The 26,217-nt window shown below is 39.8% G+C and overlaps 1 protein-coding gene across 2 annotated transcripts; it reads right to left on the reverse strand.

The window, feature by feature from the left end:
• Positions 1-115: 115 nt before the first annotated feature.
• Positions 116-25,908, reverse strand: LOC103973001 (pyrophosphate--fructose 6-phosphate 1-phosphotransferase subunit alpha-like). 2 transcript variants are annotated; one of them, XM_009387448.3, is made up of 19 exons: positions 25,777-25,908; positions 25,358-25,530; positions 23,000-23,112; positions 22,725-22,799; positions 21,613-21,726; positions 21,461-21,528; positions 21,112-21,195; positions 12,498-12,551; positions 7,878-7,958; positions 7,702-7,795; positions 6,814-6,887; positions 6,603-6,713; positions 6,164-6,208; positions 6,014-6,070; positions 3,807-3,911; positions 3,600-3,716; positions 1,990-2,093; positions 891-1,056; positions 116-431 (listed from the first exon to the last, which is right to left on the reverse strand). In XM_009387448.3, the coding sequence occupies exons 1-19, from the start codon at positions 25,858-25,860 to the stop codon at positions 279-281; spliced, it is 1,872 nt and encodes a 623-aa protein (XP_009385723.2). In that variant the 5' UTR covers positions 25,861-25,908; the 3' UTR covers positions 116-278. The 2 variants fall into 2 exon arrangements, with proteins under 2 accessions (XP_009385723.2, XP_018676802.2); XM_018821257.2 differs by lacking the exons at positions 25,358-25,530; positions 25,777-25,908 and adding an exon at positions 23,975-24,145 and having other exon boundaries at positions 117-431.
• Positions 25,909-26,217: the final 309 nt, after the last annotated feature.

The raw sequence follows: 26,217 nt of genomic DNA on the forward strand, positions 1-26,217 counted from the left end.
AAAAAAGCTGGTAGATTAATCAGACTTCAAAGAAACAGCTGCTAGCAAAATATTTTTATATTGTTGAATCATAGAAGGTAGAGTTGACTAAGTTGGGGTTATTGCTAAAATCAATTAAATTCATTCATACTTTTTTTTTTTTTCCATTGGGACTGAAACAAGGATCAAAATAATAATAATTTTCACTGCGACTTTGTTGCAACAGAGGCTTCAAGAAAGCAAAACTGAGATCTCTAGAGTTGAAGAATCGTAACTTGATGAAATGCCAAAACTGGTTATCACATATTAGCATATGTATCTTCTAAAGGATGATAAGCATGGCCTGTTCCAGCTGGTGACATCAGGCTAAGTATCTCAACAACATAAGCCATGGCACTCACAGCAGCCTTCAGTACCTCTTGTGAACAACCAGGTCTGACACTTGTTTTCACCTGCAGTCAAAGAAAAATCCACTAAAATTACTAATATATTTATTTTAATTAGTGTCACATAAGAAATCTTGCTCACTACTTCGATCATAGTGCACTAATATCATAGTGCACTAATATCAGCGATATGATCTGGTCACAAATATTTGAAGGAAGTTTGCTGGTGCTGCAAAGGGCAGGAGGGCAGTGAGTAGTTGCCAAGCCTCTCTCCTAATGATAGGAATGTCAATTGAGTGACCAAATGTAGTTCAGTCGAGTAAGGCTACCATTAACAAACTACCAGAGTGATTTGATATTTGTCTAAAATCATTCTGGAAAGTTGATCAGTATCATCATGGCAGCAAAGACAGCAAACACGGTCATTTAAGTATTGATTTTGTTTATTAGACGAGATATGCTGCACAAACCATATGAAGAACATCTAATGGAACATGAGTTATAAAAATAACTTATTCACTGTACCTTATCAAGGTAAGATTGCAACTTTTTCAACCTGCCCATATAATCATGATCCTCCACACACAGGCAGATGGTTTTGCTGTCAGAACCAGGTCCTTTATACTGAATTGGTCCTGGATTGGAGTAAAGATCATCCATCAAGTACTTTTCAGCATTTTGCAGCAACAAACTGTGAACAAAAAAAGCCAGTGCTTAAAAAATGTCAAAGTACAGATTTGTCATCATTATTATCATATAATGATGAACTTCAGTAAGTAGCTCTCATCAATGTTAATTTTGTTGCAACCTACAACATAAATCAAAATCAAGTTTCAGCTGACGATACATTATTCTTTGTATTTGGAAAGATTTCTCTATGCACAATATGGCAAGGTGAAAATGATAAATGCCACATCTTCTACTTTCCTATCTGGTATCTGCCCCACAACAAACTTCAAAGCTTCATTTTTCTATGCAGATGTTACTCAATGCCTAGTGCAAGCATTTCTGTAGAACCTTTCTATTATTTGACACATTACTATAGTAGCAACAAAGTTGAAAGAAGTACGGGGATGGCCATGTCATTTTGATTATCATATACGTATAGATGAAAGATCATTAATTTGTTGTAAGGGTTTTAAATATCATTAATGTGCCATAAGACTACACATAATTCATATTTAACCCTTTGTTCTTCATAATACTACAATACTATGTTGATGTTGCATCAGACTCCCTTATATATTACCTTTGATTTTATCACTTTTACTAAGAACACTAACAGCAAATTGGAGTATTTACAAGGCTTGACATGAAAATAAGCCTCAACATTCTCTTTGAAGTTGGTTTTGCAGCTCTACCTTCCAACATACTAAACAGTCTAGAACTCAGATCACAACTTCCCCTTTTTTTACATTTTTCAGACATCTCCCATGATATATCCCTCAGTATCTAGAATATGATATGATTTGTCAGGATAGCATTACAAATACCACTATATAGATCAGGACTATATTTGAAATGTTGGAATAATCATGAGGTTAAATTTTTATGGAGACTCACTCTAAAACCTAAAACTGACAAACTCATTTTACTAACTAACATTAAAAAAAAAACAGTTTACCCATATGATTTTCCTTTTAAGTCCACTCCAACCGGATGGATTGATGGTTTTCCAATCAAGGGAGTTCCAAGACCACGCAACAACCTCCTTATAGTCATCATAGCCTGCCAATATATAAGAAAAGGTCAAAATCACCTCTATGGTATTGTTTCTTTAGTGTAAAATTTGCCGTTTGAAACAAAAGACCTGGGGGCAGAGCAGTATTAGCAATTACAGGGACAAAACCAAGGCTCTCAATAAACAATAAGCAAAGTAAGAAAGAAGTTCCCAATTAAGAGCATCATATGGAAGCTACATAGGAGAACGAATTTCCTTATAAAACACAAACCTGGAGCAGTTAATTTTAACAGAAAACAAGAGAGCAGTGATTTTTTATGCTTAATAAGGTTTCACAATTAATATAAATCAGGATTCAACCAATGATATGTTAAAAGGAAATCTTAAGCATTGAAATACATCAAAACTATAATAATGAGGTCAGCATTGTGAAGAGTTCACGATCATAAGCACCTGTTGGAAATACACTTATTAGGTCAGATGCTGGCACAAAACATCACCGCTAGAATTAATGTATGTCGTCTTGTTTAGCAAGTCTAACACCAGCAATAAATGGGCTACAAGAATTCTGAAAACTAGTTCTTTAAAACACATAAGTTATAACAGGACAACTACTAATGTTGAGGAACTATATATCAAACATACAGCAATTTGTCCTCTAATCAAATTGCAAAATACATTGCAACTCTCATCATGAAAAAAATTGGTCATCATTGGTAATATCTTGTTCATACAATATGATAACAAGTGAAAATATGCTGTTCTCTGCATCTGGAAAACAATAAAGTTCATGTGAAAAACAATAAAATTCGTGCAGTGTAAAAATTAATTCATGATGTAAACCTTTGATTATCTCTTTACAAACTAAATTAATCTACATATGCTACTTATGGTTTCAATTTCAAATACCTGTTGAACCGGTTCAAAGCAGGCTGAGAATAATCGGTCTAAACAGGGACTAGAATTACCATATAGTTTCTACTGATCAGTATTTATTTTTTTTGATATTTTTATGATACTGGATGGAGCAGGTTGATAGACTGTCCAGTGTACAATTATCTGACAAGTTGTCAAATTGGTCTCAGAGCAGCATTTAAGACCTCGCTATTACTAATTATATAATTCCTGGCTTCTTCCTTCAAATAAATTCTTCACATTTGCTTGGGGCCTAATGAGATGTTCATGTCAATTCAAGATTGGGTAATAGAACAAAAGCTGGCCTGAGCCTGCCATGACCTCCTGGCAGGTCAACAACTCATTTCATGTATCCTAACCATGTAGATAACAGCTCGGGTAAAAAGATTTCAGGTCAGGGAATGATTTGCAGGTTAAGACAAATTTAACCTCAATTTCAAGTTAAGAAAAAAAGACAGAATCTGGGTTGGTTGGATCTTGCTATTAGCAAAACATATGCTTAGTGGGAGAGTCTGACCCTCCAACAGGCCAATTTCTTGATTTGATTCTAATGTATGATGCCAAGGGTCATCTTAAGAGTGTTGAGGTTTAGATATATTTGTGAGTTCATCAATGTAAAAGCATAACAGATGACATACCGTAAGTGGAGCACCACCACATCGCCACCTAGAAATATCGTTTTTAAGGTTTGTCACTGTAGCAATATAACCATTAAGCCCCGCAGCAAGAAGATGATAAGCACCATGACCAAGAGCCTACATTTAGATCAACCATCATGAATCTAATCAGTTGATTGAAAAACAGCATAAACTTGCCATCAACAAGCTAAAGAATCCAACCCTTACATATGCGTAGTCACAATCAAAGTTGGAGGGAACTGATCCTCGTGCCTGGTATCCAAAGAAGTGGCAGATAGAATTGAACTTTTTACCTGTGTATGTACCATTTTTCTGTATATCACAAATATAACATTCAAAGAAAATATATCAGCTTCCAGCAGAAATAACTTTAAATCAAGAAAGACAGCAATGACATATTAAGCACAGATTTTATGTCTGTATCATGTTTTCAACACAAATGATGTTTGAAGGTAATTTAGAAATTTTTGGGGGTTTTTTGCACTGGACACCCCCTATTTTCCATATTTGTCTAGATATCCCCACAAATGTTGGAATTGCTACTACACCCCTGCAAAACTTCAAATAAGTTACTGCTCCTGTCACTTCTAGGTAGTGCTCCATTACCCTCGAAAAGTATCATGGATAAAACCCAGGTCTAAGAAGCCTGTCTTTTAGATGCTCAAACCATCCCTACCTCTCTTGAATGGCAATATCATGGATGCCATCCACCCATGTCAGTACCTCCAGTCCTGCTGCCCCCTCGCCACCAGTGGCCTCACCATGCACAACTTGCCCTTCCCACCATAGCTTCACCATGGCCTCATCCTCGCTGGCTTTCAGTGAGCAGCATGCTCCCACTTGCAATGCCATTGATATCTGCCTATGCAGTTTGCACTCATCATAAGTAGCAACTTCATGTTCCCACCACCACCTTTATTTATTGCAAGGTGAAGCATCATCTAATGCCCACTGCCAATGCATCCAACGCTGTGCCGGTATGCCCATAATGATTTCACCTATAAAGAGTATGAAGGAGCTGCTTCTAGTCTTTTCCCCTCCCAAGGTCAACCCCTTTACAACTAGGTGACAGAAGCTGACAAGAAAATATACATTACAACAGCTAACTTAGTGACTACACGTCTCTAATTAAAAAGTTTGTACAGAACAAAATAAGTTCATAACTTTATCTTACTTGGCCCATCTCAGATCCAGCTTCTTATTTTGGTCGGACACATGGTTGCATCCATATACACCATCCAATAGCCAACAATCCATTGGGGGACCATTTTTTGCAGCTACTTATCCAACAATAAGAGGTCTAGATATATTATAAGACCAATATTGAGCAAAATATTATGAACCCAACGCATGAGGTTTTGGCCAAAGCAAGGTATGGGGAGGTTCAAAGTATGAAGCCTTATCCCTATAAGAGGTTATTTCCATACCGAATCTCAATCACTTAGGTCTCAAAGGAGCAAACTTACTATTGAATCAAGCACGGATCAAAATATCATCTGTACTAACTTATATGAACTGGTTTTCACTTTGTTTGGTTCAGTATGAATTGAACCATTTAGTAAGCTCATCTTACAAGGAAGTAAATAGATTAGTGGTAAGCTTATAACTGACTTCTATCATAGTTGTCTTTTCTTCATATTCTTCTCTATTTCTCTATCTCTCAAGCTCTCACTCCCTTCCTCCACCTCCTCCACGCTAAGCTGCCTCCTCTTTTTCACCATTTCACTGCCACCTCCTCCTCGCAGCTTTGTAGATGTCGCCTCTTCATTCTCAATAGATCACCCATGCCTCCTACTAGTGCACATCCTCTCTCTCTCTCTCTCTCTCTCTCTCTCTCTCTCTATACACACTGGGTGGTACCAAATGGTATCAATCCATATGAAACATTGACAATTAAAAATTGGGTCTCTATGAGCCACTAAAAGCCTAGTGTATTGGTTCGGTCGCTGATCTGTAACAATAAATATATAAATAATAATAATTTGATAGTTGTGCTAGTAGAACCTGAATTACATTTATATCATTGAGCTAACATGTTTTGTAATTAATTGAGTTATAAATTCATTACCATATATGATCTTTTAATGAGATAAAATGCAATAATATGTTATTGTCTTCTAAGACAATATTATGATCATGATACGTGGCATAGATGATACAAATTCAAAGACATTCAAAACCATCCAAAACAATCAAAAAATATTGAAAGAATTTTTTTATTGGCCTACCATTAAACCAAGCATATTGATACACGATACAATATGGTGTCAATACTATACCATTGTGCTTGATATACATAATGCTAAAACTTCTGGGCAAATAAATCAATAAAGAATTGATAACACATAATCAAGGTTTACTACAGACAGATTAAACACTTAAAACACATAAATAGTTTTCAAATTTCAACTTACAGTCTGTATCTCCATCTCTGTTTCCACCAATTGAGCTAACAATTTCTCTGTTTCAATCTGTCAGGAGAAGAATTTAATTTCACTCATTCTCATGGAGGCACTCGAATATCAAACAATTTGAATGAAACATGTACTACATCAGTTTTATACCTGAGACAGTTGTGCTGATTGATCAGATTCAGGAGAAAGAAGAAGCTGCATCATGGGAACAGAATTAAATAAATAACTTTAGTTCAAAATCAAGTTCATTGAGAAAACATTGGTATAAGAGTCAACATTAGACAGAACTTCTTCAGTACTGAAAACATGTTAACACAAAAAATGAATCCAAAGAAAATACAGAATGGCAAAATGAGGCATTGCATGCTGTAGCTTTAGTATTTAAACAAATATTACATAAATGGATGGTAAAGAACCACACCCAGTGTTTTATCCTCATTCGAGAAGCTCTAATTGGATGTCGCATTTGAACAAGCCTCAGAGAGTAACATGAAGTATAATTTTACACGATAGTGTGAACAAGTAATGTTAAATCTCATTAACATAAATAAAGGCCATTATGGAGGCTGTAATGGGAAAATCAGTATACCTGCTTCTTTATAAATGGCGGCATAGACTCGAACAAAGCAGAGGCCCAAGGAGACAACTGTCCTGAAATGCTCTCAGTCGAAACACCATTCTTCAGAAGAACATGTATTTCCTTGAAAGATGAAAGATCCAAGCTCAAGCTCATTTTATTCCCAAAATAACAAAAACATAAAAATATATAACCATTATTCTCATTATGATGCAGTTAGTACCTGCAGTAGGGCATATACTTCAGGTATACTTTCAACGAGTCCCTCAGGTAAAAGAATCACACCATGATATTTTCCTATAAAAACAAGATTCTGTCCCTTAAGATGATTTGCATCATGACATATATTTTCATAGAAATGATAAAGAATAAATATATTTTGAATAAAAGCATCTCATTTTGATCTTTGCCTGGGGAAACGTTCCAGTATCTAGAAAAAAATGTCTACAAATCTCTTACACTGACCAATATCAAATATAGCTTCCATATGAATTTAGATCTCTTAAAGTAAAAATACTTCTCAAAAGTGCAAAAGATTGGAAACATTTGAACAAGTTGCATTAACATGCATGCGTACTTAATCAGCCAAGAACTCTAATAAAAGATTAAAAATAATTACTGTGGAATGTAGTTCAATATCATGATGAATTTTTAACAGTACTGGTAGAAGGTAATGGCCAAAAAAGTGATCAATTCCAATTCAAACAAGCATAATAATGGTATGAGTTTTATGTAAGGCAAAAAGGCCTGCCACAGAAGATGGAGATCTTCCCACATCATGGAAATGGCAACTCAAGAAGTTGATTAGAAAGAAAAGGTTGGTCTCCTCCAAACTCCAATATCGAAAAAGCTAAAAAAGCACTTGATATGCTGCTATTCTTATGGTACTTTTAGAAGAATGATATGATTTTCTTGCATGCACTAACTCATCCACCACATTATATGGAAAGAGCAAGTTCCTTGACTATATATCATGGATTATTGGTTGATAATGAAATTCCATCACTACTACATTGTCTGAAATCAATGTAATGTAATAAATGCTGCATTCTCTTTTCATTTTAAGAAATTTGGAATCACAATGTTCGATGTGCATGGAGAGAGAAATTACCTTTTTCTGCCCTTGATTGAACTGCATTGCAAATTCGTTTTGTTATGTCATGAAGAGTAAGCTTTGAAGAAGCAACTTCCTCTCCAAGAATAACCTAACCATATGTTTCCAGAGCAACAAGTTACCAGCAATGCTGTGAAGACAAAATACCAATGTGCAAATCCAGATAAGCATACCATATTTGGATGAGACTGAAGAGAACATTCCAAAGTAACATGAGATGCGCTCCTTCCCATAAGCCGAATAAAATAGTAATACTGAGAAACATACAGATGGATTTAGCAATCCCTTAAACTTTTCACTCTGCTTTATTTGGTATAATTCAACAACAAAAACAATATGATAGCTTTATTTATAAGCATTCATATGTGCCAAATACTTATGCATGGTCTAGAAATGTCAATATATAGGACAAATATTGATGTAAGAAATGTTGCTCCTTTACCACTTGGGTAACCAAGCTTGGAGTCATGGAAACAAATTCTCTACTTTCAGGAGTAAGCTTGTGCACATTGACATTTTAAGATCTTGTATCGGAAAGAGCCTTATGCAGTACGCGGTCTACATTGGCCAAAGATATGTCTACTCTAGGTGCATGGGTATCTTCTAATTCTATGATTATGACACCCGGAGGCGAATTTTGTGTTGAATACCAAGTTGTTTGTTTAGTGCTATTTTCTTATAACATTTTTCCCTGCTTGCAAACTTAAGAATTTAAGCATCCAAAAATGGATGTCCAAGTTAAATATATAGATTACAGTGCTTTTAACATTTAATTAAGAAAAACAAAGTAGAATCAAGTCAGAAGCCAAATTTTTAATAATAATTGCAATCAAACAAAAACAATAATTATGAAGAGAACTATCACAGACACTTTTCATTAAGAATAACAATCAAACAAAATGTTATTGTTTTTGTCAAAAACAATAATTATATAGAGAATTATCACTAAATATAGAGGAGCTCTCCATTTCTGGTATGTTGTACTCATGGACAATCATTCGATAACACATGTGCCGTAAAAGAGCTTACGTAATCATAAGTCCAACTGGAGCTTTTGTTGATATGATGGAAATTATCATGATACATTCGTATCATACTTAGGAATCCTATTCATAGAATCAAGCTCACACTAATGAGTAGCGTCAAGACTATCCCTTGTAACTTAAGCCATTGTGGATCTTGCCTTTTCCATTGCTACTACTCATTTATGCACCAACCACAGCAAAATGAATTGCTTCCATGATTAATATTCTAAGGGGCAATGGGCCAAAACTGTGCCAGTAGTTTGGTGAGGTCATACGATGGCCATGGTCAAAGGATTGTCAGAAAAGGAAGGAGATTGGAGCACATAAAATCCATGTGCTGAGGAGAGAGAAAAAGTGATTGGTAATTGAAAAGGCAGAAGTATATAAATGAAAATTGCAACCTTTGACCAATATGCAACCAGAACAAGATTACAAATACATGTCGGGCTGGTACATGTCAAACATTATTTTATCAATCCGATCAAAAATCGGTAACAAACCATATAGGTCGGTACCAGCCAGCATTTAATTTTCCCTTTCATGGTGATATTGTATGGTACAAACCAATATATCACACGGTGTACAAGTATCATATGAATCCAATCAGTATTAATATGAGATTTAAGTCATTGAATCAAAACTTCAAAATTTTCACCTATTTTGTACAAGGTATAGAAAACCAGTTGTGCTAGTCCATGTCGATTGGTATTTACTGGTCCAACCAAAAACTAGAGCACGATCCAAATGATTTATCCCGTTGTTGGTTCAGAGATGGGGTTACATGGTGATAAGTCTACAACCTGGTACCACTATCATTTTTCTTGCAGTTATCTTGCTTCTTCTTCCATTTTCTTTAATCTTTCCTGAGTTGTTTTTCCACATAGTCCTAAACCCTTTCTTTCTCTCACTCTCTCTCCCTTCCTTCTAAGCCTCTTCCTTCTCCTCCCTGTCACCTTGTCCTGGCCAATTTACCGCCTAACTGCCGCCATCCCACTACATCAATGCCTCGCCCTCATTTGACCTGTTGCCTCACTGTCGTGGATCCACTGCCTCATTGCTACCATCCTGCTGGATTGTTGTTACCGTGCCACCGGATCATCACTTCCTCCTTCGCCTTTTGTAGACCCCCTCCTCCTCTACTTCTCTTCTTTCCACTCCTCTTCTCCTATCATCTTCCTCTTCTCCTCCCTTCTCTCCCTCTTTCTCTTTGGTTGGCGTTGATCAGTATTGTTAGTGTATGGTGTACCATGTGTTGATATGCTTTTATGTACCAGACCTATATCGGTCCAACCTGGTATCGAGGTTTTAAATTTGGATTTTGTAATCATTTTAGCCAAGGTTCGCAATACCATACCGTACCGGTATTTCGACCTGGGCTCGGTACCGGTACGGTGTACCGAGCACTGTAGCAGTGCAGTGTATAGTGCTACAGTGTACTTGGCACTGTAGCACTGTACACTGCAATGCAAACAGTGCATAGTGCACTGTTGCTACAGTGCGGACCGGTACCGGGTGGTACGATTCGGTACGGCAGACACTGATTTTAGCTATGGGATGGTATATGAATTTGTATGCCATGTGGGGTACCCAATATGGCCCATTCATATGTAGTCATCGAAGCACAAACTTGAGTTGAGTATATGACAATAAGGCCAGCCATCTAATGTTTTATGCAATTAATAAATATGCCTTTTGTTAACTTTTACAAAATTTATAAGACTAGTGAAACAAAAAGGCAAAGAGCATGCAACTCGAGGAAGGTGGTCTAGGGAGGGTCAACATATGTAGACTTACCTTGTGTAGTTTATGAATAAAAAAGAAACAAACGCCCAAAAAAATTGAGTATAAAAGAACCTTCAGGAGTAATTAGTTTCTTAGATTACAATACATTTTCCAATATAAAACAATAAAATTGGATCCGTAGAGACTTACGTCAACCAAAAACAATTTGTTTGAACATGCTTAAAAGAACTTAGTGCATTGGTTAGGGAAATTAAGATGACTCCAAAAAATTAAATGGACAAAATAAACATGGTGTATCCCAAGCTAGCTGGAAATAAAAGCTAGTTACTCTTTGTTGCTTCATGAAGCCCCTAAATCACAATGTTTTCAGATGCAAGTACGAGGTGTTTGCCAAAGTTAAAAAGATCATAGATGGTAGATACTATACAAAATCATGCCAAGATTGTTTCTACTATTTACAAGTTACTTAATAAGCACCAATATGTGTGGTTCTGCTTTGGACTCATACAATAAATGAAAAGTTCATACATAATCCTTACAGTCAAGAAAGGATTAAGTATTCTTGTCATAATTTGATAGGTTATTTCTGTGGAAGTTGTTTAGCTTAAATATGTCAACCAGATTGATGAATTTACTTTACACAGTCAAAAGATAATAGACTTCACAAGACTGGTTTTGTAACCAGGAAAAACAATGAAATGATGTGCAATAAAAGCTTCACATGAATCACAGAATGATTTGAGTGATTAATTTCTGACTGAATCATCTGAACCTCATGCTAATTAATAACCTTCAAAACTCTCCCAATTCTAGGTATAGATGTGATTTAGCACATGCAAAGCAACTAGTTAATTAAAATTTAAGCTATGTAAAACATAAATACCAAAATAGAACAAATCTATCATCCATTTTGTTTAGTTACTTAATTTCTTCTTTTCTGCAAAAAGGGACCAAAATCACCATGCAAGCAAAGAAGACAAGGTAATCACTCAGTCCTACCATTTTAAGACTTGACAATTTAGAAAAAGATAGTTGATGAGGGTTGGATCCTGGTTGATCCTTGTGTTGATCCTTGTGTTCCTTTTGAATCTGCAAGGCTAAGTTTACATATATACATATGTACATCCACAAGTATATATATATATATATATGTATGTATGTATGTATGTATATATGTATGTATATATGTATGTATGTATATGTATGTATGTATATATACATATGTATATATCCATACATACATACATATATACATAGTTGATGAGGATTGGATCCTGGTTGATCCTTGTGTTGATCCTTGTGTTCCTTTTGAATCTGCAAGACTAAGTTTACATATATACATATGTACATCCACAAGTGCATATATATATATATATATATGTATGTATGTATGTATGTATGTATGTATGTATGTATGTATGTATGTATGTGTATGTATGTATGGATATATACATATGTATATATACATACATACATACATATATACATACATACATATATGTATGTATATACAAGGTTCGTTGTACCGTACCATACCGACATTTCGACCCGGGCTCGGTACGATACGGTACCGGTGTACCGGCCGGTACATCAGGGCGTACCGAGCGGTATGCCCTGGTGTACCGAATAATTTTTTATTTTCATACTGTAGTAGTGCTACAGTATATTACTATGCCGCTGTAGCAGTGCTACAGTATAGTACCGTAGCACTGTAGTGTTACCGGGTGGTCCACGTATCGATAACCTGTCAGACTAGTACATACCGCCCGGTACGGGAGGTACACTTCGGTACGACAGACCTTGTGTATATATATATATATATATATATGTATGTATATATGTATGTATGTATATATATATATATGCTTCTGGATATACGCATATTACAAGTGCTGATGGCTGATCAGGACAGTCTTGACATCTATTCAAATGGACCTATTTCACAAAATCATATGAAACTTACCCACTATCAATACCCTTTTCCAACTAATACTCAATTTAAATTTCAAATAATGTAATTTGTACCTTCTCAGCAGAAAGGGCATCTGTGCATATGTTACTGATGAGTTGAGAGTTCACCTAAGCAAAAGAACCAGCTAAACTATGAAAATGATTTTCTTATTTTTAATAAAATGAAGAAATGCAACATAAGTAAATTAAGGTACTGTATAATGTATATCAAAGATAATGATGGTTCTAGGAGTTCACAGTTTTCTGTGCTTACTAACAGATGTCTGTGAGAATTAACAGCAAAAATTTAAAAGTCATACTTTGGAAGTTCAAAGCAGGCATATAAATTAAGTCATTGCATGAATCTCAAGAAATAGATCATATATTACGGTCTATGACAAGATTTTTCACTTGCTGAGCAGTTTATTAGCACCAGATTTAAGAATACTGGCAAAAGTTAGACATCATCAATGTATCTGTTAGCAAAATAGATCTCTCACATGATGCTGAACCCACATTCCATGTCATGTCAGTGCTTTTTAATGGGCCATGAGTTGTTCATATTCAAAAGATTGGAGCCCAGAAAGTATATGCAATCTATTGATGTAGAAAATCAAGAAGTAGACTGCATGTCTGTAATGTTTTCTTCAAATAGTTCTTTCCAACAAGGTTCGCAATACCGTACCGTACCGGTATTTCGACCTGAGCTCGGTACCGGTACGATACGGTGTACCGAGCTGTCACGAACGGTCGTCGCGCACCCGCAACAACTTCGTTCAACGATCCGTTCGTCGCTCACACCCGCTTGTACAGCTGCTTGACAGCAGGTTTTCTTTTGGTTTTGGGTCATTTTGCTTGTAAATATGTAAGTTCGAACAAGCTGCAGCGCTGCAATGCGACCGCTCACCGAACCGAGCAAAACAGCCCCAAATCAGCCCCGTTTTCGCGTGCCACGGGCTCGCGCGGCGAACTGTCTCGTCAAAGCAAAATGTCAGCCATTTCAGACCCCTGGAACCCCCCAGGTGGCACCGGGCTGGATGGGGCTTCGGTTATATACCGGGCGTTGAACACTCTTTCGCAAGTTCGCACGTGACCTTTACGGGAACTTGGTGTTGCGCCTGGGACCAGGTGAGCGGCTGTTTGTGGGCTTGCAGCTGTTCGTTCATCCTTGAAAGCCTTGTTTTCCTCCCTCTCCCTCTTTTCTCTTGTGCACACAAGGTGTTCGACGATTTGCTTGTAAAGCTTCCCTTTTCGCGAGACTTCGGGACTTGTCCGTTGCTCGTTCTTTCGATCTAACTTTCTTTCTCTTTTACAGGTCCTTCGGGACCTGCGAGAGGTTACAAAGTGGCTGATCCTTGCGGAGCAAGATCGCAAGGGCGAAGCGCGACTTAGGCAATGCAAGCTAAGTTTGCGTCTTTGCCGCACGGGTGACCCGCGATTTTGGCAACGCACGCTAGCTTCGAGTCTTTGGCCGCAAGGGTGCCTCACGCCTTAGGCAATTCCAGCTAAGGTCGTGACATTGTGGTATCAGAGCGGGCAAGCTCTTCGATCGAACAGCGAACGAACTTCGCAACTTCGCCATGGCAAAGCATCGTGGCGAATCAAGCAAGACGGGGCAAGCCGGAACCTTGCCCCAAGCAGCCGCAGGTGGGCTGCATGTGCACACTCGCTCTCATGCTGTTGGAGCCGCTCACGAGGATCGCGGCAGCGAACAGGATGAGCGAGAAGTTGGCAACTCTCCGCGAGCGGAGGAAGCGCAATCGGGTGCGCTAACGGGGAAAAAGAGTCACAAGGAGAGACTCACGACGGCGGAAACCCGCCTGGATGTTCTGGAAGCGAGCATGGAGGAACTCTATCATGGCCAACAAAGGCTTGTTGGGGTAGAGAGCTCGCAAGAGGAAGCGGAGTCCAGGATCGACAAGGTCGAGGCCCTAGTCGATCGACTGTCTGATGACACCAAGGACTCCGTGCTACACTTACAGGATGTTGTGGCGGAACTCACGGCAAAGGTGGCTATGCTCACAAGAACGCTAAATGCGGGAGGAGGCAACACCCGCGTTGCACCGCCACAAAACTTGAGGGCACCGGAGCCCCATGGATACGGAGGGGCTAGAGATGCCAAAGAGCTCGAGAACTTTTTGTTCGACATGGAGCAATACTTCCGAGCTACGAGGCCCGATTCTGAAGATACCAAAGTTTCTATAGCAACAATGTATCTGAACGGAGATGCGAAACTTTGGTGGCGAACTCGTTGGGAGGAGATCCAACAAGGTCGGTGTCGAGTCGACACATGGGAAGACTTGAAGCGGGAGTTGAGAACTCAGTTCCTACCGGAGAACACAGAGTTCGTCGCAAGAAGGAAGTTGAGACAACTCCGCCAAAGTACCACCATCCGAGACTACGTGAAGCAATTTTCTGCACTAATGCTGGACATACAGGACATGTCCGAGAAGGACAAGTTGTTCAGCTTCCTTGATGGTTTGAAACCATGGGCCCAACAAGAGCTGAATCGAAGGAATGTTACCGATGTGGTCGGGGCAATTGCAGCTGCAGAAAGGCTCACCGACTTTGTTTCCTCTGAAGACCCGGCGAGAAGGAAACAATCTTCAAGCAATCGCCCTCCAAAACATTCTCGAGGGAAGGAGCTCGGGGGCGAACAAAAGAAGAAGAGCTCCCACAAAGGGTCGAACCCAAAAGGCAAGGCCTCAAAACCTGGAGGATGCTTCTTGTGCGGAGGACCGCACATGGTAAGGGAGTGCCCACAGAAGCAGGCACTCAATGCTTTGACGGCTTCCATCCACCCTCCCCGATCGGACAAGGGCAAAGCTGTTGCTCTTAGCTCGAGCAGTTCAGAATCCAGCAGCGATGACGAAGAGTCGCAAGGACCCCGAATGGGAGCAATGCGTTTGTTGAACGCTATGCGGGGTCAAGTGGGGGAGAACAACAAGACAAAGCAACAGAAAGCAGGAAGTGGGGAGTTGATGTACGTAGACATCAAGCTGAATGGCCAAATGACCCGTGCAATGGTGGACACGGGCGCTACCCACAACTTCATAGCCGATCGTGAAGCACAACGACTTGGGTTAATCTTGGAGAAGAGCCCAAGCCGAATGAAAGCGGTGAACTCGGAGGCCAGGCGAATCTCCGGGTTGGCGAAGGGTGTTCCTATCAAAATCGGGACTTGGAGCGGAAACACCAACATGATGGCCGTACCACTGGACGACTTCCAAGTGATTCTTGGAATGGAATTTATGCACGCGGCGAAGTTGGTGCCGATGCCGTTCTTGAACTCCCTATGTATGATGGGAGGCGATGACCCCTGCGTGGTTCCCGTCTCTCGGAGAGGAACCAAGGAGCCCCAACATATTTCGGCGTTACAATTGAAGAAAGGGGTGCGAAAGGGCGAACTGACATTCGTGGCTGCTATGAAGCTAGAGCCACTCAACGAAGAAGCCATTCAAGAACCTGCTGTGGTGGCGAACGTCCTGAAGGAGTTCAAAGACGTTATGCCACCCGAGTTGCCGAAGACTCTTCCACCATGCAGAGGCGTGGATCACAGTATCGAGCTGGAGCCAGGAGTGAAGCCTCCAGCGAGACCACCCTACCGCATGCCCCCACCAGAGTTGGCAGAACTCAGAAAGCAGTTAGGTGAACTGCTAAGCGGTGGTCTCATCCGCAGCTCAAAAGCACCTTTCGAAGCTCTAGTTCTCTTCCAGAAGAAACAAGATGGGAGTCTCCGATTATGCGTCGACTACAGAGCCCTCAACAAAGTAACAGTGAAGAACAAGTATCCCATCCCGCTCATTGCGGACTTGTTCGATCAATTGGGCAAGGCGAAGTATTTCTCGAAACTCGACCTCCGGTCGGGATATTGGCAGGTGCGCATTGCTGAAGGCGACGAAGCAAAGACAACTTGCGTGACCAGATATGGAGCGTTTGAGTTCTTGGTGATGCCTTTCGGCTTAACCAACGCTCCGGCCACATTCTGTACTCTCATGAACCAGCTATTCAAGGAGTATTTGGATAAGTTTGTGGTCGTCTACTTGGACGATATCGTCGTCTACAGCCAAACGCTCGAGGAGCATGTCAAGCACCTTCGGACAATTTTCAAGGTTCTCAGGGAGAACACGTTGTTCGTAAAAAGGGAGAAATGCTACTTTGCTCAAACTGAGATCCTATTCTTGGGGCATCGAATCGGTGATGGCTCCATTCGGATGGACAAGTCGAAGGTGCAAGCAGTTGCGGAATGGCGAACTCCAAAGAAGGTGCCAGAGTTGAGATCCTTCCTTGGTTTCGTCAACTACTATCGACGCTTCATTGCCGAGTATTCGAAGCGGGCAACCCCACTGACGGAGTTGCTGAAGAAGGAGCAGCCTTGGAAGTGGTCGGACAAATGTGAGATAGCATTCCAAGACTTGAAAGCTGCTGTCCTAGAAGAACCAGTGCTCAAATTACCAAACTATGGAGAGCCCTTTGAAGTCCACACAGATGCTTCGGACTTCGCTATTGGAGGAGTACTCATGCAGGAAGGTCATCCGGTGGCCTACGAGAGCCGCAAACTCAACGAGACCGAGAGGCGGTATCCAGTGCATGAGAAGGAGATGACAGCAGTGATTCACTGTCTACGAGTTTGGCGACACTACCTTCTCGGGTCGCGATTTGTGCTGAGGACAGACAACATCGCCCTGAGTTATTTCCAAACTCAGAAGAAGCTCTCCCCAAAGCAAGCACGGTGGCAGGACTTCCTGGCTGAATTTGATATGGCAATGGAATACAAGCCCGGGAAGGCGAATGTCGTGGCCGATGCGCTGAGTCGGAAAGTGGAATGCGTGAATGCTGCCCAACTGGAGGGCAGAGGCCAAGCAAGTCAGTTACACTCCAACTTCCTTTCCCGAATCAGAGATGGACTGTATAGTGATCCCCAGGCAGTTATCCTGATGCAGCTCATCAAAGAAGGCAAGGCACGACGATTTTGGGTCCAGGAGGGACTTGTTTACACAAAAGGGAATAGGGTTTATGTTCCCCGAGTGGACAATTTGAGGCGTGAACTCTTAAAAGAGTGTCACGATTCCCTTTGGGCTGGACACCCCGGCATTCACAGAACGTTGGCTCTCGTGGAGAGGGCCTTCTACTGGCCAAAGATGGGGATTGATGTGGAGGAGTATGTTCGAACATGCCTTACTTGCCAACAAGACAAGGCGGAGCAGCGAAAGCCGGTGGGACTTTTGGAGCCGTTGCCCGTACCAGAAAGGCCATGGGAGAGCATTTCCTTAGACTTCATATCAAGTTTGCCACCTGTAGGGGGACTTGGATCGATACTCGTGGTGGTCGATCGGTTTTCAAAGTATGCAACTTTCATTGCTGCCCCCCTACATTGTTCAGCTGAAGAGGCGGCTAGACTGATGATGAAGGGTGTAGTGAAGTATTGGGGAGTCCCACACAATATTATTAGTGATCGGGATGCTCGGTTCCTGGGACGATTCTGGACCGAGCTATTCAAATTGTTGGGGTCAAAGTTATACTTCTCTACAAGCCTCCACCCCCAGACGGATGGTCAAACTGAAAGAATAAATTCGCTCTTGGAGCAGTATCTCCGGCACTACGTGAGTGCCAATCAACGAGATTGGGTGAAGCTGTTGGACATCGCCCAATTCTCCTACAACTTGCAGCGGAGCTCTGCATCCAACAAGAGCCCCTTCGAAATTATCACAGGACAACAACCGTCGACTCCGCACACCATGGCAATTGGGTATACTGGAAGTAGTCCTTCAGCCTATCATTTCGCAAAGGAGTGGCATCGAAATGCAGATATTGCGCGGGCTTACTTGGAGAAGGCGGCAAAGAAGATGAAGAAGTGGGCTGACTTGGGAAGGCGACCGCAAGAGTTCAAAGTTGGCGATTTGGTGTTGGTAAAGCTCCAACCGGCATCCCTCCAATTCTTCAGGAACAGAGTTCACAAAGGATTGGTGCGTAAGTATGAAGGGCCCTTCCCAATTATCAGCAGGGTAGGCAATGTTTCTTACAGGCTACAGCTGCCGGCGTGGTTCAAAATTCACAACGTTCTTCACGCCAGCAACCTGAAGGCCTACCATTCGGATCCGCAAGATGCTTCTCGAAGTGTTCCAACTCGGCTACCTCCCATCACAGCCTCCTACGAGAAGCGAGTGGAAACCATTCTGGCGGATCGCAAGATAAAGCTACCCAAAGGAACGGAGCAGACAGAGTACTTGGTGAAGTGGCGAAAGCTTCCCCGAACTGAAGCCAGTTGGGAGCCTGAAGACGCCCTGCGACATGAAGAAGAAGTCATCAACAACTACCAACAAGCGTCGACGAGGGCGTCGACAGTTTAAGTGGGGGAGAATGTCACGAACGGTCGTCGCGCACCCGCAACAACTTCGTTCAACGATCCGTTCGTCGCTCACACCCGCTTGTACAGCTGCTTGACAGCAGGTTTTCTTTTGGTTTTGGGTCATTTTGCTTGTAAATATGTAAGTTCGAACAAGCTGCAGCGCTGCAATGCGACCGCTCACCGAACCGAGCAAAACAGCCCCAAAACAGCCCAAATCAGCCCCGTTTTCGCGTGCCACGGGCTCGCGCGGCGAACTGTCTCGTCAAAGCAAAATGTCAGCCATTTCAGACCCCTGGAACCCCCCAGGTGGCACCGGGCTGGATGGGGCTTCGGTTATATACCGGGCGTTGAACACTCTTTCGCAAGTTCGCACGTGACCTTTACGGGAACTTGGTGTTGCGCCTGGGACCAGGTGAGCGGCTGTTTGTGGGCTTGCAGCTGTTCGTTCATCCTTGAAAGCCTTGTTTTCCTCCCTCTCCCTCTTTTCTCTTGTGCACACAAGGTGTTCGACGATTTGCTTGTAAAGCTTCCCTTTTCGCGAGACTTCGGGACTTGTCCGTTGCTCGTTCTTTCGATCTAACTTTCTTTCTCTTTTACAGGTCCTTCGGGACCTGCGAGAGGTTACAAAGTGGATGATCCTTGCGGAGCAAGATCGCAAGGGCGAAGCGCGACTTAGGCAACGCAAGCTAAGTTCGCGTCTTTGCCGCACGGGTGACCCGCGATTTTGGCAACGCACGCTAGCTTCGAGTCTTTGGCCGCAAGGGTGCCTCACGCCTTAGGCAATTCCAGCTAAGGTCGTGACAGAGCGGTACACCCAGGTATACCGAGCACTGTAGCACTGCTACAGTGTGGACCAGTACGGGGCAGTCCGCGTACCGACAACCTGTCAAACCGGTACGTACCGCCCGTACCGGGCGGTACGGCTCGGTACGGCAGACATTGCTTTCCAAGGGACAAGATGATCTCTCCTGATAAACAGAGTGAGATGGCTCTTCAGATTGATTTTTTTGTCACCCTATACCATAAACCTTCCCAATCATATACTGATACTTCAAATCATAAGCTATGTCATAATTTTATGCATAATAGATCATACAATAACTCCAGACTATTTTTGCATACATAATTACCATATGTACCAATTACATATTAAAGTTCTTATATTTTCTTAAGATATCTGATTCATAAGTCTAAGCATGATTCGTCTAATTGGTTCGTACCGGTACTAACCAATTGTCGGTACGATACGTGTCAAACTGTATCGAGCCATACCAAACATATCAACATATAGTACATAAGGACATACCAATGTACCACCCATACCAGTCCCTTGTCAGATCGGCACGTAACCACCCGAACTGAGCGGTATGCTGCGGTATGGCGAACCTTGATTCTAAGTACTTTTTCATTGAGCTTTTCTTGTTAAATTCAACCTATTATATATTAGTTACATATAAGGATGGTGTTCAATCCGATAATAATATTATTTAACTAATCTTACTAGTTAGTACTGCATTATATTGAATAAATATGCATCACATTTCTTTTATCCTACTTTGACGATCTTGAGTCTTAGTTTCTCTTAGTAGTTTCAGAGCAATTTCTAATATAAGATGCTTGTGTAATTTCTTGTACAATAGAAGTTGCAACTTGTTACTATATTTTAGAATATGATGCTTCTTTCAAAAGTTCTATGGAGTTTGCAGGAACAGGTTATATTCTCTAAAGGACCTTCAAGGCCAGATCATTGTAGCAGGCTGTAGGGCTAAACAGCTTCATTCAGTTCTACAGACAGAAAGATGGACCATTCTTAAAGGATTGAAGTTAGCTCACTAGAGAGGTGCCCGCCCCATTTTGGCCAGATCTGACCACCTGCAGGCGATTCACCTTTTGGAAACATGCTTAATATGTGAAACGTGATCATAATATTGAGGCCTACACCCTTGCTGACTATGCCTGACAGCAAGGTTCTTATGTTTGGAGTGGTGACCTACCCGATTACTGTTCCTTAACATTTTGTTGTTTGTTTTAAAAAAAAATTTGTAACTAATGTTTTTCCTTGCAACCGCATTTTTTCTTATTGACGAACAAAAGAATAAGAGATTGCAACTTTGCATACACAATTTTGTATATGGTTGGAGGTTACTAAATCATCAAAAGAAAAAGAAATCTTTTACAAAGATTTCAGTTATTACATGTATAATATTTAATAAGGCAGTTAGCATATGGTGGCGACACAATATGCTAATTTTGTTTGACGTCTAGTGGTTGCTTTTCTTCATTCCAAATTTAAGGATAAAGAGAAAAAACTGAAGAAAAAAAAAAGTGGACATTAAATACCTTGCAGATTGTGTCAAATCCGACATTAGCTTCAACAAACTGGTTCTGAAGATCCCCATAGAAGGTAACAGGAACACCAACAACCTACAAACCCAAGATTTATCATTCTTCTATCGCATATAAAGACTATGACCTTAGGTGGAGTTCACTACTCAATAAAAAGTTCAAATACCCAAATTTAAGACAATATTTGTCGTTTCTGTTGGAAAAAAATAGCCATATAAGGATTGGACCAGTCACGGGGAAAAATGGTTCACTGTTGTGTTGGAACTTGTTAAGAGCAATAATTCAATAAATTATATGAATTACAGATTAAGAATTAACATTAGCTACAGGAATTGCCAAAAACCTTTGTCAAACATTTTGCTTCTGCAAATGTCTCAGCAAGTTGAGCTGCATCAGTATTGGATGTGACACCTTCATGAAGAAAGAATACATGAACTATCACTCTAGATAATGCTGAAAAGCTTGTCTATTTAGGATTAAAATCAAGGCAAATACCTCCAATAACAACAAGTCCATTAAGATCTAGTGTTTGGCATGCATTTAGTGCAGAGTTCACCTGTTCCTTTGATGTGATTTGATCCTTTGTCCTTCCCAGCATATCATAACCCCCTAGATAATAAATTTCGGAATGATTAGGTAGTTCAGATTTTATTTCTGCAAGTGCCAACCATACCAATTTGTGTTAAGCATTCAATATTGCCAGATCTCATTTCTTCTGGTCCAAAGACAAAATTTTGCACTTAACAATTCAAAATATATAGAGGAGACATCAACATTCATGAAATCACAAGTACATTATTTACAAAGGCTTTAGTTTGCTAGGGCAGAGATATTTTGCCAGGCAATTTATGTAAAGAAATTAACATCAGAAACAATGACTTAACCTGATGGATCGATCTCAATTTATTTGGTAATTTTCATCCTTGGATTAAAAGTCATTTATGTAAACAACACATTCTTGTCAGCAATCATGACTGTCATCTACCCAATGCATATGGGTCAATCTCAGTTTATCTGGTACTTCTCATCAATGGAGTAGAATAAACAATTTTAGAAACTTGTTTCTTGGGAAAAACTTCCAACTGTTGGTTTATTGACATTTTAAACTAATACGGATGGTATGGAGCATATGCTTTTAATATGCATGGCCCAAAATGCAACATGTCGTTACAAAATCACATTGTGCTATGAAGCATACGGCCATACACTAATAATATTTATGGACCAAAATGCAACATGTTGATGCATATGACTCTTAAACTACTAAATATTCTAATTTTGTAATTCATTGATTAAAATAAACACTCAAGCAAGTGCATCATGTGAGGGTGCTAGGGCATTGTAAAACCAGAAGAATTAGCTTATTTCCAGATAAACCAGTAAGAAATTTTTGGTCTGCATTTTCCAAAAGATGATTAAATTCCCTATTGTGGAAGTATATAGCTTTAACAACAACTTAAATTGCTAATGCATGGCTAAAAAAATTGACAATTTATAGCATTCAAGCCACAGCTGGTGCCAGGTGACAAGAAAGTCATAGAGCAAGTGATTCCAGAAATGAACAAATAAAATGCCCATAGGTTTAGCAAAAGACAACTAATATAAACCTTGATTACGATAAGCAGCGACGATATCATCCGAGATCACTAATGTTTTTTGCACAAATAATCCTTCGGTTCCTCCTATTTTAACAAAGCAAAGAAAGTGTCAATTATCAAAAAGCCTTATGCAATAATTTGCCTAACCAACATGTCACCAGATAAAAGAAGTTTCAAAGAAATACCTTCTAAAAATAAGCCACTGGATAGAAAGTTAAAACAGTGAACTGTAAAATAAACTCTTTGCCCATTATATATCAGATATATGGTGAGTGCATACGCACCGCAAAACCCTAGCAAGGTACTTTTTGGGTTGTGTAACTTCATAGCATCATAAAGTCCACAAATAATGTTATGCCCTCCAGGTGATTGGCGGCCACAAAAGACTACCCCAACCCTGTATAAGACCATTACCAGAATAACATTGTGGCTTCAGTACTGGCATAGAAAGACAATTGTGTAGCTGAGTGATATAGAACTTCACATATGAAAAAGATAGACGAACTTATGGAAGTCATTCACAGTGCATAATGGATGAAGAAAAGAAGCAAGCAGATAGCATCTCATGATGCACGACATGTGAAGTAGAACTGTAGAAGCATGTTTAATAGGGAGGATGTAACATTATGTCTTTTTTCTTTCTGGTATTAAACTGATCACTACTAGAAATTTAAATTATCTCGGACATTTTCATGATCATCGTTGTCATCAAGCCTTTGTTGAAATGTGGTAATCAAGGAGGAAGCCCGATTTGGAGGATCAAACGAATGGCTAGGGATTTAATACACCAAAATCTTAATTTAAGATAACCCATCTAGGAGTTTAGTTAAAATATGTCAAATAACCATCTCTCGTTTTCTTTGCTAAGAGATAACAAATCATGATTAGCGACCAAACAACACAAAAACAGAGGCCTGAATTAGTTGAGCTAGTCAGCTGCGCAAGGATAATTTAGCCCATTGATTTCTTCTAAGATCAACCAGACGTCGGCTAGAACCGTCAGAACCAAGCAAATCTATCACCAAAGTCGTGCCATGATTTGGAAACCCTTTTCTTGACCAAGATTTAACCGAAAACATACAGCTGATCGGAAAAATTCTGAAGATGGCTAAATGCGCCATGTGTGTTTTCTTGTTTATGACATTGAACGAGAAGGCAAAATGACCAGGCAAGAGAAAAAGATCGGACAGATTCAACGCATAAGCTGACTGAGGCCGTGTAACCCTGAAGGAGAGGATAGTGCTCGTTCGAATCGATACCTTCGCCGGCCCTTTGGGCGGCTTGGCGGAGTGCCGCAGTTTGGCAATCCCCTTCAGGGAAACGAATCTGGAAGGGGAAGAAGGCTCGAAGCCTGCCATTCTCGACATTGGGCTGTGCCTCCTCTCCGCCGACCAGAAACCACATCCCTTGCCTCTGCAGGTCAGAGAAGGGGGGAGCTCTTCCCGCCTAATGGGCACCAAACCCATTAGGTAAATATGTGACAACGGTGTCCATATTTTTTCCCCATAAATCCTCAAGTATTAAGATCATTTACATGCACTCTCTCATTAAAACTATTTACGAATATGGTTAGTTCGAATGAAAAATACAAAGATATAAAATAATAAACCCTCCTTAAAAAATTTTATTTTTAAAATAATGTATACTAAATATGAGATTCAAAGTCTTTATAAATTAAGTTAGTTAATCTTTAAATGTTTACTATCTTAGTTGTTGACAACTCTAAAAATATATTATTAATAATTAAAATTATAGCTTCGATATAACTAAATCAATATGGTATTACTCCATAGGATAAATAATGCAATCTAATTAATGTAATTTTTAATTTATAAGGATCATATATTGGTGTGGTGAGATTTTCTTTTGGTAGACACCTGAAGTTGATTTTTAATTTAGTATCATTGTTCTAAAATTTAAAATTTATAATAAATTAAAAATATAAATTTTAAAAATTTTAACATTTTAAATTTAAAATTTTTAAATGTAAATTTTAGAATACCATCGTTTATCATTAAATTTAAAAATTACAAAATAATTTGATAAAATTATAAATAATATTAAACATAAATCATACCATATTTTATATATTATTATATGAATAAAGAAACAACCAATATTGTCGTATGACTAACATCACATTATCATATAATCGACACCATGGCATCATATGATTGATATGTGATTAACACATCATGATTATGATTAAATATGTGATTAACATTTCCCATCATCAATATTGATCGTGGGAGTAATAGTATTGAAAGTTCAATATAAAAGGGCTCATCATGTATTATGAGATCACTCTCTAAATATATTACACAACATAAGATGAATTATCCAAATCTAAGACTAATTTAAATATTAGAAAGATATTTTTAAAGAATTATTAAATATAATTTTATAAGGTTCAGCACAATCAGAATCAGGCAAGTGGGGTGTTGATTAAAATCGACATAATATTAGCATAAAATAAATTTTTTGATTTACTCTCAATCAACATTCAACTGGAACAATCAAATACTTGCTTAATATATATTAATTTAAACTCTTGAATAGATCAGGCTAAAATATTCTGTATTATAACTTATACAACTTAAGAGAGAGAGAGAGAGAGAGAGAAAGAGAGGAAGAGTCATCACCTGAGTGGTGGCTGTTGATCTTGGACGCCATTAGGAGGGGGTTTCTCCAGTGAGCTCACGAAGTGCACCAAAGGTTGGCCATAAGTTAGAGGAAAGGAACGTTTGATGGATTCAGCATCCAACGGATCTGGAACAGTAGTCGCATCACCAAACTCTACTTGGACATGAGATCCCTGTCATTGAATTGTCCAACTCAGTAACTTTGCCATCCCTCGGTTATATATATATATATATATATATATATATATATATATATATGACGACAGTGGCTGACACAACACATGCGATGCATGCGTTTGTGTGCCTGTTGACGAAGCTTCAACATCACTAAATGGTCACCTCACTGCGCTGCCTTCAACTCCCTTGTTTCCACTGAATGCTGACCGAGAGAGAGAGAGAGAGAGAGAGCGAAGGAGTACCTGCAAGCAAGGGGGAAGTTGTGGAACGTAGAGGCTTCGCTGCTTCTGAAGAGTAGAGAACTCGATGCCAGCTCCAAACTCCATCTGCTCCTGCGACAACGAAGAAGAAAGAGAACTGCCGTGGCGAGTGGGAGAAGGTAAGCGAGTGTCACGTTCAGATCATCGCCGTGAGGTTTAATTCTCATCCACCAATGAGGTGGGTCGAGATCCGGCGACTGCGCTCGCGCGAATCGCACGCATCTCGTAGACTGCTTCCTTTCAATATTGGACATAAAATAAGAATTATATTCACTTGTTCTTATTTTTCACCACACACGTAATTTTTCGATGGTTGATCAATTTGTAAATATATACAATATAATTCTTCTCGAATCTTGAAATAATGGATTCATCGGGGTAGAATTATCAAATTGCATTTTGATGAATAAGAAAATATCTTTT

The sequence above is a fragment of the Musa acuminata genome, chromosome BXJ3-4, assembly GCF_036884655.1.
Source record: "Musa acuminata AAA Group cultivar baxijiao chromosome BXJ3-4, Cavendish_Baxijiao_AAA, whole genome shotgun sequence".
In the NCBI taxonomy this organism is placed as follows: Eukaryota; Viridiplantae; Streptophyta; class Magnoliopsida; order Zingiberales; family Musaceae; genus Musa; species Musa acuminata.